General features: G+C 40.3%; 1 protein-coding gene across 1 annotated transcript; it reads left to right on the forward strand.

Annotated features, from left to right (window-relative positions):
• Positions 1–1,125: 1,125 nt before the first annotated feature.
• Positions 1,126–12,490, forward strand: LOC140996521 (B-cell receptor CD22-like). The gene is made up of 12 exons (XM_073466949.1): positions 1,126–1,313; positions 3,650–4,018; positions 4,148–4,366; positions 4,500–4,841; positions 5,074–5,301; positions 5,684–5,953; positions 6,195–6,455; positions 7,845–8,105; positions 10,575–10,656; positions 10,762–10,813; positions 11,547–11,788; positions 11,939–12,490. Exons 1-12 carry the CDS (start codon positions 1,259–1,261, stop codon positions 12,012–12,014), a joined length of 2,457 nt encoding a protein of 818 aa, XP_073323050.1. The 5' UTR covers positions 1,126–1,258; the 3' UTR covers positions 12,015–12,490.
• The last annotated feature ends 110 nt before the right edge of the window (positions 12,491–12,600 follow it).

Here is a 12,600-nt window from a genome sequence, read left to right on the forward strand (position 1 = left end):
TTCACCTCCAGATGCTCCACAGTTGTGTCAGTGAGTCCCTCTGCTGAGATAATGGAGGACAGTTCAGTGACTCTGACCTGTAGCAGTGAAGCCATACCATCAGTGGAGCGAGGTTTTTTTTTGGTTCAAATCAATTATGTTTGTTACTGTGCAACACATACTTTACCTAAATGCTAAATCAGTCACAACAGAGGGCAGACACAGTCTAATGGACCCAAACATCCAGTAACTCCGGACTGAATTATCTAACTTTCCACGTGATCATTGTCACAGCTGCACCGAGATCAGGCGTCAGAGAAAATCGCATGGGCGGTCATGTGCGCCCTGTTCATCCTCGCCTTCATCCTCATCCTCTTACTATGGATTAGGTGAGCTGCTCTTTACCACTATATTTATGTTCACTTATATTCATAATTCAGTCATTTGTTTAATGTAAATATTAGTGGATTTGATTCTATTTTTCATCCATTCTCATATCAAGAAAATACAGGCTGGGTTAGGGTTAGAGGTTCAAGAATGTATCTAAACTTCATGCTACATGTTGTATACACCTTTTATAACATACGTTTTTTTCACTTGTGTTAGCAACATGGCAAACCTCATAATAAAGTTTGTAAATAAATCGATGCACTAGCATCAATAAAAAGCTTTTGTTAGCAGTCATAGTCATAGTGTGATAGTGAGCATGTAAGCTTGCTGTTAGCTTTAAGCTCAAAGTACAGAGGTAATACACACAGTCGTCAGCTGTCAGGCAACAGTAGTGGTGAACAATTTACAACTTGACTTTCTGAACAAGATTTTTCAAACTGGGAAGCAAAACTGTTATAAGATTTTCGCTTGCAGTCCTGCCCAGACCACAGTTATTACAAGAACTGGGGCTGTGAATAAATTTGACCTCTTTTAGTTCCCTGAAATCATCTTCTCAAAGTGAAAGAAGACCAGGCCACAAATTGACCCTCTCTGTAATTTCCATTAACTATATTTTAAGAAATGATTCCTGATTTGCGAAACAACAGTAAGAACAACAGTAAGAATCATTTCTTCATTTCAACTTGGGGACTTACAGGCATCCGTCTGTTCATGCAAATTAACGACATAAAGGGGAAGGAAGCCAGGCTGGCTTTGAACACTTCGACAATACAAACCACACAGAGGAAAACTGTCTTCAGAGACCACATCCTCCATTTTTTATTAAGAACTGTTTCTTAAGAGTTACTGCGAGTATTTCTCATGAATGTGATCGACGTGAGGAGAAGCTATGACTTTAACAGCAGCAGCGAGCGGATTTGTTGTCTTCCTCCTCTTTGTACAAGGTAATGTACGTCTACATTTATACTGTAAGACAGTTAGTACGCCCAAGACATTTAGAATACGTTTTTGAGTAAACAAAAAGATTTGATGTTTGATTTGATGTGCTGCAAACACTTGGTCTTTTTACACCAGCAGCACCTCTGTACACTTACACCTTAACTTTGTAAACTGCACCATTGAAGACAGTAAGCATGTGGATGGATGAAATGACTTTATATACATTAACAAAGAAAGAAACAACTTGTTATCTTTAACTTGTTAAAGTAAATTTAGAGGCCAGTTGCTTTAGGATGGCATAATTACTGCAGAAAATACAAATTATATAACATGAGTCGGTTTCAGGTCGAGATAAAAGACTTCCTGTTGGTGTTGAACTAATGAATATTCATTATCAGACTCAAACTAGGATGCACACGTTGATTTTCAGTTGACAACTGCGTGATATTCGGTCTGAACTGAACTCCTTTCACCCTCTTTTCAACCAGCTGACATCCAGTCACAACAACATCAACCTGTCACCAAACAAATTTGAGTAATACTGTTGATAATTAGCTCCCAATGAGATTAGGGGTGTGTTACAGTAAATTATAGACCAGATATCTTTGAATATGTCACATATTCAGTGCCAGATGCTGCAAGTTGAGTTTATTGGTTTGAGAACAGATTTGAAGCTCTGAAACTGAGGTGGATACATCTTCATCTGACTTGTGTGTGGTTGTCTCGACCTTTGACACCATAAGTCAGATGTTTAATCAATGATCTGATGCCGTTAACCTTTACCTCATACACAGCTATATATTTGTGCGCAGTATTTTAGGTCTGTTTGTGTTATCTACATGTCACAGTACATGCCCACGCCTCTGTGTTCTGCTTTCTCTACAGTTTCCCTTCACACTCTGCTGCAGCCTGACCACAGAAAGTTAAGCAACCGAGCAAACAAAAGTCTAATATTAAACCTTCAGCTTTTTTTTTAATCCTGTGTTAAAGTACATGCTGTTCCCTTACTGCACCCTCAGCATGATGTCCTGCCTCAGATTAAAGATATGATATGCAGGAATTCTGTATCAACGGTGCAATACATAAGAATTAGTCACCTTGAATTTACACTATCAGCAAATAGGGGTAGCATATCACCAGAATAACTGCTTACTGCTACTAACTGTATCCTTTTTTTAAAATACATCCATGACTGTAGCTGCTACTAGCTTGCTAGCTCAGTTAGCTGTGAAGCTAGCCGGACTACCTGCGGAGTGTTTGTGTTTACACTGCTTGCACAGGAGCTTTGAATTGATAAGAGATAGAGGTTAGCTGGTTAGCATGCTAGCTATAGTAGATATCTCTTCAACACAGTCCATAAACGTCTTTGTCAAAATGTCAAAATTTGTATTTCCTCACAAACGGTTGATAATTTTAGTTAATCTTTGATGTTTTACACTAAAATTCTTACATGTTGCACTTTTAAAATGTCTGAAAACAACTTGGTCTTTGTTTTATATTTTGCTGAATTGTATACTTAAATTATCCAAAATGTTTCTAGCAATGTTCCCAGAGACATTCACAAGTTTACCCATAGTGAGGGTGCATTTTATTAGGACGCAGTTGTTGCTTCAGGGTTAAGGAAGTCAGCTAACAAGACAAAATTTAAGGTGTATAAAACTTTAAAACATTACCTCGTCTGTGAACGTTTGTCCCTAAATCATGTCAGATAGATTTTCATCAGCAGTGATGGTTGTTTAATGTTGTGTACGCCACCTCTACCGATCACTGCTGCAGTCAGGTTGATAAACAGGAGTGAAGATAAATCCACTTTTTAATCCAAAAAAGTTAAAAAGTAATCTCTGAGCTCTCGTCCCCTCGGCGACCGTCTCTGGATCAGAGCAGAATCCGATGTGACTGTTTATTCTTCAGGTCTGGTTTGGCCTCGACTCCAGCCGGCTGTTAGAAGCTGAGCAGAAAAACTCCTCCCCACAAAACACTCTGCAAATATCTTGTTTTGTTTAGATAGCAGTGAAAATTACATATTACATGCAACTCACAACTTGATTTAAAGCATATACTCATTTTCAAAACAGACATTAGAAAGTATAAGAAAAACACGTGATACAGAAAACGTCTGAAGCTCAGTTCTAGTTAAGATCACAGAGAATAGAGTAACACAGTGCGAGTTTTTCTAAAGTTTGCTCACGCTCACTTTCCCAAACCATATTTGTACTAAAAGATTATCTTTGCCTCACACTGACTTAAAGTGTGATGGCACGAGATCCAGAGTAGTTTAGGAAGTAGTCTTCTAATGTTGTTTTGAGTCTGATTGTAGTTTCTGATGTTCTCTGTGTTACAGTGATACAGGGCTGGGATTACTATGGAGTGACTTACAGCTCTACTGAGATCTGTGCCGTAAAAGGATCAACAGTGGAAATAAACTGCACATACAGATACCCATCCAGAATAGATGGTGGTGATACTGAAGTTAAGGAAACATTCTGGTTTACTAAACTGAGTGGATATCAACCTGTGGATCTGAGTACAGACTCAGATTATCAAGGTCGTGTTGAGTACAGTTGTTATGAGAGATATTATAAGAAGAGCTGCACTCTGAGAATCACAGACCTGAGAGAGAGCGACTCAGCTGAGTACAAGTTCAGGTTCACAACAAACCAACAAGATGGGAGATATACTGGTTCACCTGGAGTCACTTTGAGGGTCACAGGTAACATTTTCCTTCATGTTTTAATTATTTCCAAATGTTCAACATCTAGACAACAATAATATAAATGTGTTGTGTGTGTATGTTGACAGTTTGTCTAAAATAACATTCTTGTTCCTTCTTCACATCCAGATCTCCAGGTGAAGGTGAGCAGATCCTCACATTCTAACCGGAGAGAGCTGAAGTGTCACAGCAGTTGTCGTCTACCTTATCGTTCTTCCTACATCTGGTACATAAGTGGAGAGAAAATTCAGTCACAAACATCTTCTACTTATTTACTCTACTATGATTATGGAGACAGTTATTCCTGTGCAGTTAAAGGACATGAGGATTTCCCCTCTCCTCCAGTGTGTGAGTTTACTACACTAACATAACACCATCTGATGGAGTCTTATAACTACATGTATTTTAATATGGAGACCCTCATTGTGACTCTTCATCAACTCTGGTTTAAAAATGATCAAAACTTTGTTTTATCTTTCAGGTATCAATGATAAAATCTGCTACACTGACAGAAGCATCTGTGCCTCCAAAGGCTCATCAGTGGACATTTCTTGCACTTACAGCAGTTATCAAACTATCAGATCTAAATTCTGGTTCAATCATGAACGTTCTCATCAGTGGCAGAGTCCTTCACAGCCTGAGGACCTTAGTGAAGACTCCCAGTTTGGAGGTCGTGTTCAGGTCCTTGAAACAGAGACAGGACGCTCCACTCTGAGAATCACTGACCTGACAGAGAGTGATTCAGCTCAGTATCACTTTAAATTCACAACACAATGGTCTGAGTTGAGGAGTAGTTTACCTGGTACAACTCTGACTGTCACAGGTACTGATGAACACACACTGATGTAAAACATCAACATAGTACATTTAGAAACAGTGAACATGTTGAAAATGATGGATCATCATGAGTTTGTGTAATAATGACTGTTGTGTTGGCACTAATGTTCACTGCTAGTTCTAGGAATAGTAACTGTTGTGTTGTCGTGTGTGTACATCTATCACTGATTTCTGTCAGAACCAGTGATAATAATATTGTTTCTTGTTCTCATATCCAGCTCTGCAGGTGCAGGTGACCAGAACAACAGTCCACCAGTCTGATACTGAGGCAGAGCTGAAGTGTCACAGCAGCTGCAGTCCAGCTGGTCGTCTTTCCTACGTCTGGTTCAAGAACGGACAGAAAGTCACAGGGGTGGAGACATCTTCTTTTAAAGGCCGGGTTTATCCTGGAGACATCATCTCTTGTGCTTTGAAAGGACATGAGAACTACGGCTCTCCTTCAGTGTGTGAGTTTAATCCACTGTATCAGGAAAAAGACATGCATACACACTGGCTTCTGAAAGTTGTAGATGCAGCAGAATTAAATGTATCTGGATAAAGTTAAACTGCTACAACTAGAGGAGCCTTTGTAAGAGAAGCAATTTTCACACTGTCAGGACTCTGCAAACAGGACCTGAACACAACCAGCATGTACAGTATGGATAACAATGTGTAAAGGTTTTGAAAATTACAAATTATTAACACCTTGTTATTGACTGTTCCCATTATAATCAACAATACGGACAGCTGCTGTGATAATGGGGACAATCAAAAAGAAACAGACATTTTAATCAAAATAGTCGTTTTTTTGTAATATCTTGAAATAATAAATGTCCGTTTGTTCTCCAGATGCTCCAAGACTTCCCTCTGTGTCAGTGAGTCCCTCTGCTGAGATAGTGGAGGGCAGTTCAGTGACTCTGACCTGTAGCAGTGATGCTAACCCAGCAGCTAAATACACCTGGTACAAGAAGAATGGAGATCCAGACCTTCAGCCTCTCAGTAAAGAACCACAGCTTGTCTTCAGCTCCATCCAGTCCTCTGACTCTGGAGAGTATTACTGCACAGCTGAGAACGAGCTGGGGAGGAGGACGTCTGAATACATCTCTATTAATGTGACATGTGAGTGTTATTTGTAAGATAACAAAGTTCTTAAATCGGTGTAATCTTTGCAGGAGAAGATGTTACTTTTTCTTGTGCTTCTAATTCTCAGCTGTAATTTACTGAGCAGCTCCAGGAGACTTCAGTTTTCAGACTGAACCAGTGCCTCACACAGCTGTTCACAGTGTATGATCCAAATAGCATATGTGCTACTGTTATAACACATTTAACCTAGAATAATCTTTCAACACATCTCCTCCAGATACTCCAAGACTTCCCTCTGTGTCAGCGAATCCCTCTGGTAGAATCATGGAGCGCACTCCAGTGACTCTGACCTGTAGCAGTGATGCTAACCCAGCAGCTAAATACACCTGGTACAAGGAGAACCGAACACTGATTCAGGGTCCAGAAGGCGTCTATCATTTCTCCAACATCAGGTCTGAGGACAGAGGGATCTACTACTGCAAGTCTGAGAATCAGTATGGAGAGATCAACTCTTCATCTCTATTTATAGACGTCCAGTGTGAGTACAAAATATTAGAAAATTATTATTAGTACTACTCAGACAAAATGTCTTGGGGCCCTTCTTTTTCTGAAAATGGGCAGAAACTTAAACCCATGCACAAACTCCTGGCACACATTTTAGCAATTTAGATAATGTATTCGTGGCACAGTGCTGCCAGTACTTCTCAGGTCTCTTAGTAGTTACTGTAGCCTGCTAGCTAGCTTTGTAGAGGCAACAATGGTCTGCCTGAAAATAATTAATCAAAATCAATGTTGTGCCCGTCCTAGCTCATGGTAGTTTGTGCCTAAAAACAGGCTTGTAAACAGAAATTCCTGATTTAGCTCTCTTTTGACCACCAGATGCTCCAAAGCTTCCCAGAGTGATTCACTCAGCTGAGATAGTGGAGGGCAGTTCAGTGACTCTGACCTGTAGCAGTGATGCTAACCCAGCAGCTACTTACACCTGGTACAAGGAGAACCAAACACTGATTCAGGGACCAGAAGGCATTTATAATTTCAAATCTATGAGCTTAAACGACAATGGGATCTACCACTGCAAGTCAGAGAATAAATATGGCTGGATCAACTCGAAATCTGTAACCATGAATGTCCAGTGTAAGTAGAAAGCATTGCAAATCACTTCTGCATTCAGTGTAATTAAGAAACATGTCACAAAGGGTTAAAAGGACACTTTAAAAAAAAAATCATAATCACCATTTTAATACAATTGTCTGTGCGTAACTTGTAAGTCACTTACCATCAGAAAAGCCAGTTTGTAAAATAAACTCTTACCGAAGCCAGACGAGAGAAAAGTGATCACAGATTTTCCATCGAAGAAAGCTTTCAGTGCCATTCTTTGCTCTTTTTTTTAATTAAACATACTCTCCAGCTCTGATATAACTGATGCTATAGCTATCGCAAAGCAAATCCAGCTGACCCACAAAGTCCATGCTGGCCGTGAAGCGATACCTCTGCAGAACAACAAGACTGTAAGAAGTACAGGGCAAAATCCAGTGTTCAGTTCTGTAAAAAATCACTTTTTGTGTTCTTCAAATCAGACAGTGATTCTTTGTTTCTGAGCTGCAGCAGAAGGATAAATCCTGTTGGTGACCACAGTTACTCTGTTACTGTGATTCGGTCACATAGTGTTCTGTTGACAAATCTCGGGGGTAAAATCAAAACATTTTTCAACCTGATATTGTAATTTTGTGTCCACATGGTGCTGAGAAAGGTAAAATGTTTTCCCAGGAGGAAAGCAACGCTTCAGTCCAGTTTCCCCCAAAGTTGAGGGTTTCAATAAATGTTAAGAATTAAAAGCCTTGCTAACTAGATGAAACAGTTGATTGTCAGTGTTAACATCTTTTAATCTTTGTAATATTTAATTAATGCATGTTCATTTCTCCTCCAGATGCTCCAAGACTTCCCTCTGTGTCAGTGAGTCCCTCTGCTGAGATAGTGGAGGGCAGTTCAGTGAATCTGACCTGTAGCAGTGATGCTAACCCAGCAGCTACTTACACCTGGTACAAGAAGAATGAGGACTCACCAAAAGCATCAGGACAGATCTTCACCATCACTGACATCAAAGCTGAACACACTGGGAATTATTACTGTGAAGCCCAGAACAGAGGAGGACGTCATAACTCCACCTTACAGCTGATTGTTGTGTCACGTAAGTCATGCTCATTAAGCTAGCAACACACCCAATAACTTCCACATTACTTTAACCATCCAGTTAAACAAGACAATATCAGTATAAGCCTGCTTTAGGTTCAATTAGTTCTGCAACTTAAACCTCCGAGCTGAGTCTAGATGAAATAGGTTTTCAACGCAGACACATTTGCAAATCAAATGCAGTATGTTTGCCCAGAAACTCTTTTCCTGTTGGTTATGGTTACCCAGATAATATTTATTAATTCAAAGGGCCCAATCCACTGTTTCTCCACTTCAGGCTTGGATATGCTGACATTCAACCATCTTAGTGCACCTTGGACATCACAAACAAATAAAGGACTATTAGGCCTTTTTCACTGGCAGTTCTGGCCATGCCGAGTCAAACCGAGCCGCGCCATTTTGCATTTCCATCACCAGCTTACCATGCTGAGTTGAGCCAAGCCGCGTCCGGGATGGGCCTTCTCCAGAGTAGATCCAAACTTGACATCTTGCGACCGTGGCTGACCAATGACGACTCCCCTTTCTCCATCAAACGAGCCTGTGTTATGAGACTCAACCGGAGACAAAGGTGGTTTGTGTTTAGTTTATCTCCAGTGTTCAGATGTCTGCTGTATGGTACTGTTTCACCGTGTTCGCTTTCAGCTGTTTCACTGTCGTGTTAAGTTGCTGCTGGTGAAAACCCAGCATTTCCTGATTGTGCTGCTTCATAATAAAAGCTTTAAAATAACCAATTAACGGAGGAGTTTCATTGTGAAGAATTAAAAGGGAATTACATGTAGTAAGTAAGTAATGGAGCTTTTTTGCTGTAGTGCTGCAGGGAGGAAAAGTGTTTACTGCCCATGCACCTTCAAGCAGGTAGCCCTGTTGTAAAGGAAATGCAAATCCCTGCCATGCTGGACTAATTTTGAGTCAAGCCGAGTAGAGCCAGGCCAGCAGAATGTAATTGAAAAATGCCAAATATCATCTGCAAAAAGCAGAGATGCAATCTTGATGTCACCATTGCAAACACTGTCCATCCCTCTCATGGGCCAAGGGATTCTGTTCATGAAAATTGCAAATTGAATCACTGACAAGGTACGACCCTGGAAGATCAACACCCCCCCCCATTTTTGCCAAGAATATGGGGTCTCATTTCTGTCATGCAAGAACCAAATGACTTGCAGAAGCAGCCCTAGCATCCCATACAACCACAGTGCCACCCAAAACTCAACCCAAGGTACAAGATCTTCTCCAGTTTCACAAAGTAGAATGAATGGGCAAACTCCTGGAACCACTTCAGAATTCCCTGCTCCTCTCTTGGGACAAAATTCTTATCACCCCGGTTTCTTACTGCTTCTCCTGAATCCAACATTCGCTGGAGGAATTGTCTTGCCAGCACCCTGCAAAGGCTTTAAGTCTGAACGCACACACGTTTTTGCTCAAAATGGGAACCGTCGTCTGCGAGGCCACAGGCAAACTGAAGTGGCTTGTCAACCAACACAGCAAAACAATATTTAAGGTAGTCCTACCCAATAAGACTTAACCACAACTACCTCACTGACCTTTACCAGAAAAATGGCTTCCCACAAGGCTTCCAATTCTGCTTTGTCTGCACATGGTGTTTTGTTTTGGTTCCTCAGAGTTTTCCACTTACCCAGTCAATGTCAGCACTTCCCCTTCACTTCTGACAGCAGCCTGGGAAAGGGCCTGCCTCCATTCAATTCCTCTGATGTTTTGCCAGAATCTCTTTGAATCCTTCTCCAGGATCCTTCCATAATCGTGCATGACCACAGAGGCCGCCGTACTACCGGCCTCCTTATACTGGTACTTGTCTGCCGATTCAGGACTCCCCTCGGCTACCAAACCGAATAAAAGGCAATTTATTTTCTGCTCTGTGACATCCTTTACTGCAGGTGTCCACTATCAGGACCTTTGCAGTTGTTGCAGCCTCAGCCAACACAGTGACCTTCTGAACAGAGCTCTTAACATCCTCTGCTTTGACGTGGCCAATTTAGATTGCATTTCCCCAACCTGTCTTAGATTCCTCTGGAGATGGGAGCCTAAAACCTCACCAAGATGTACCCAGTCTACCCTCACTACACATTTGGTTTTCCCAAGATCTGTCCAGCAGCTTCTCTTGTCAAGTGATCCCCCTCAACACCAGGGTGGCTTCAGCTGACCTCACAAGTTCAGGATACATGGTCAAAGATTTGATAATTTGGCTACAAAGTCAATCATTACTTTTTAGCCTGCCTTGCAAAATTGTTTACATCAAACATACAATTAGATGTTGTTCAAGCATTGTGGACCACCAAGATATTGGCACAAGAGTGTTTGTGGTGTTTGGCAAAAACCAAGTTCACATGAGTAATTATTGAGAGTGCTTCTGTCTAAAGATGTATTATTTTGTTTTATGATATTTATGTTTATCAGTTGCTAATCAACTCAAAAATCTGTGATTCCATAATTAATTGTCAGTCTTTCCCAGGTTCAATGAAATCAGTAGCTGCTGGATCAATCACTTCACTTTTTCTGGTTATCATATTCCTCTTTGCCTTCTTCTTGATCAGGTGAGCAGTTCAAGTTTACAGATTTACATTCAGAAATGCATCTTCAGTCCAGTCAGTTGTTTTCATTCGATGATTCATTTGCTTGTTCATAATCCCCCTATCCAGACGAAAGAGGTCTACGAAACGAATAGCGGAGGGACCAGACAACAACGCACAGGTGAGTCCAATTTCAAATCCAGCGATGATCGTGCTTTGCCTCACTTTGACTTCAAGTCTCGTCTTGTGCTACAAAAATGTTTTTGAGTTTGCATCCTTTGTGTGTTTGTCTTTGAACATGTGTCGGTATGTTTTTTGTTGGTACGGATGGATGGATGTACACTGGGTTCTGACTTGTGCGCTTTATTGTTTCTGTGAAGCACTTTGTAACTGTGCTATACAAATATAATAAAGTTGTTGTTATTATTATCATTATTATTATTATTATTATTATTATTATCAATAAACTAAACTGTCTGTCCCCATCACCCTTTCTTCTTCCATCCTGTTCATTTCCATTTGATAAACCTCTCGGCATATGTATGTGTAGCACCCTTGTTTTTCTTAACGCAGTCATTACATGTCATTAATTGTAATAACTCTGAGGGTGATGGCTGTGTGGCCTTGGCCTTTCACTGCTGGGGGATATCCTTGAATTTTATTGACCTCTAACTGTGATCAGTAGGAATTACAATTACAAAAAACAGACATGACCTCAAACATTTGGTTCACATTGAGGCTTGGTTCCAAGGCATGAATTAATGTCAACTCCAGAAATTTGTAGCCCCTGATGAAGTATTTTGTCACTAGCCACTAGCCCTACCCTGAATTAAGTGTAGACTGATTACCAGCCTGGTAATCTTTGTAGCTAAGTACTTGAATACTGAATGGTCTATGCTATGTTTACTCTTCAGCCCAACGTGGGTCCAGTGTGCGACAACCCTTCAGCTGCAGCACAGAGAAATCCATCAGAGGAGCAGGATGACCTTTACTACGCCACCGTAAGCTTCTCTAAAAACCAGGAAGATCCTCTCTACTCCAACATTGGCCTAGCTTATCCCAAAAGACAAAAACATGAAGAGGAGGAGGAAGAAGAGGATGAGGCTGGTGTGGACTACACCTTCGTCAACTTTAAGAGTTCCAGTGCTTCCCCAGAGTAAGTCCATGAGAAGAATGGTCAATGTTTTTACTGCCATCACTTTATTGCTGTTGCGTCTGTCTATTTTAAACCTGGTCTTAATTAATATTTTGAGTTAATTTATGAGTTCATAATTCATTCATAAAGTTTGTTTTTTTCCATTCACAGATTAAGATGTCAAGAAGACTCTGTTGAGGATCCATCCGCTCTGTACAGCACAGTCACCAAAAACCCAAGAGTATGAACACAACAGAATCTGTGATGTTTACTTCACAGTGTTTATGTAGGTGTCCACAGTGACATTAAAATAGTTTGTTATCGACTGTCCTGGTCATTATTGCAGCATAAAGGCACTTGTAAAAATCAAACAAACTTCTCATATTACCAATGATTTATCTCAAAGGTTTAATCAGGGGCTCATAATACCCTTCTCTCTGTATAGTTTAACTTTAACACAGTCTTTCTTTGCTCTGCCGTTTTCTGAGTTTGTTTTTATCGTAAATATTGTCAATATTTCTAATACTGAGTAAGTGTTTGTTTGAATGGATTTAATTTATTCTTATTTTTCTTACTGTGGAATTGTGTTTTTTAAGCCTGTGACTTATTTCTCAAAGTTTTAACCCTCGGGCAATAGTCTGTTAAACTGAGGTGATTGCACTGTTTTATGTTGTTTAAATAACCTGATATTTTATTAAATAAAGATATTAAGTTAAAAAATTATTCTCCCGGGCTGTTCCAGCTGTCAGCAGGTGTTCAGTGTTCAAATTATTGGGGAACCAGCAGGGCAAAGCTCCTCTAAAGGAGACCTAAGCACCCCTGAAAACACAAAA

Source organism: Pagrus major, chromosome 1 (genome assembly GCF_040436345.1).
Source record: "Pagrus major chromosome 1, Pma_NU_1.0".
Lineage (NCBI taxonomy): Eukaryota > Metazoa > Chordata > Actinopteri > Spariformes > Sparidae > Pagrus > Pagrus major.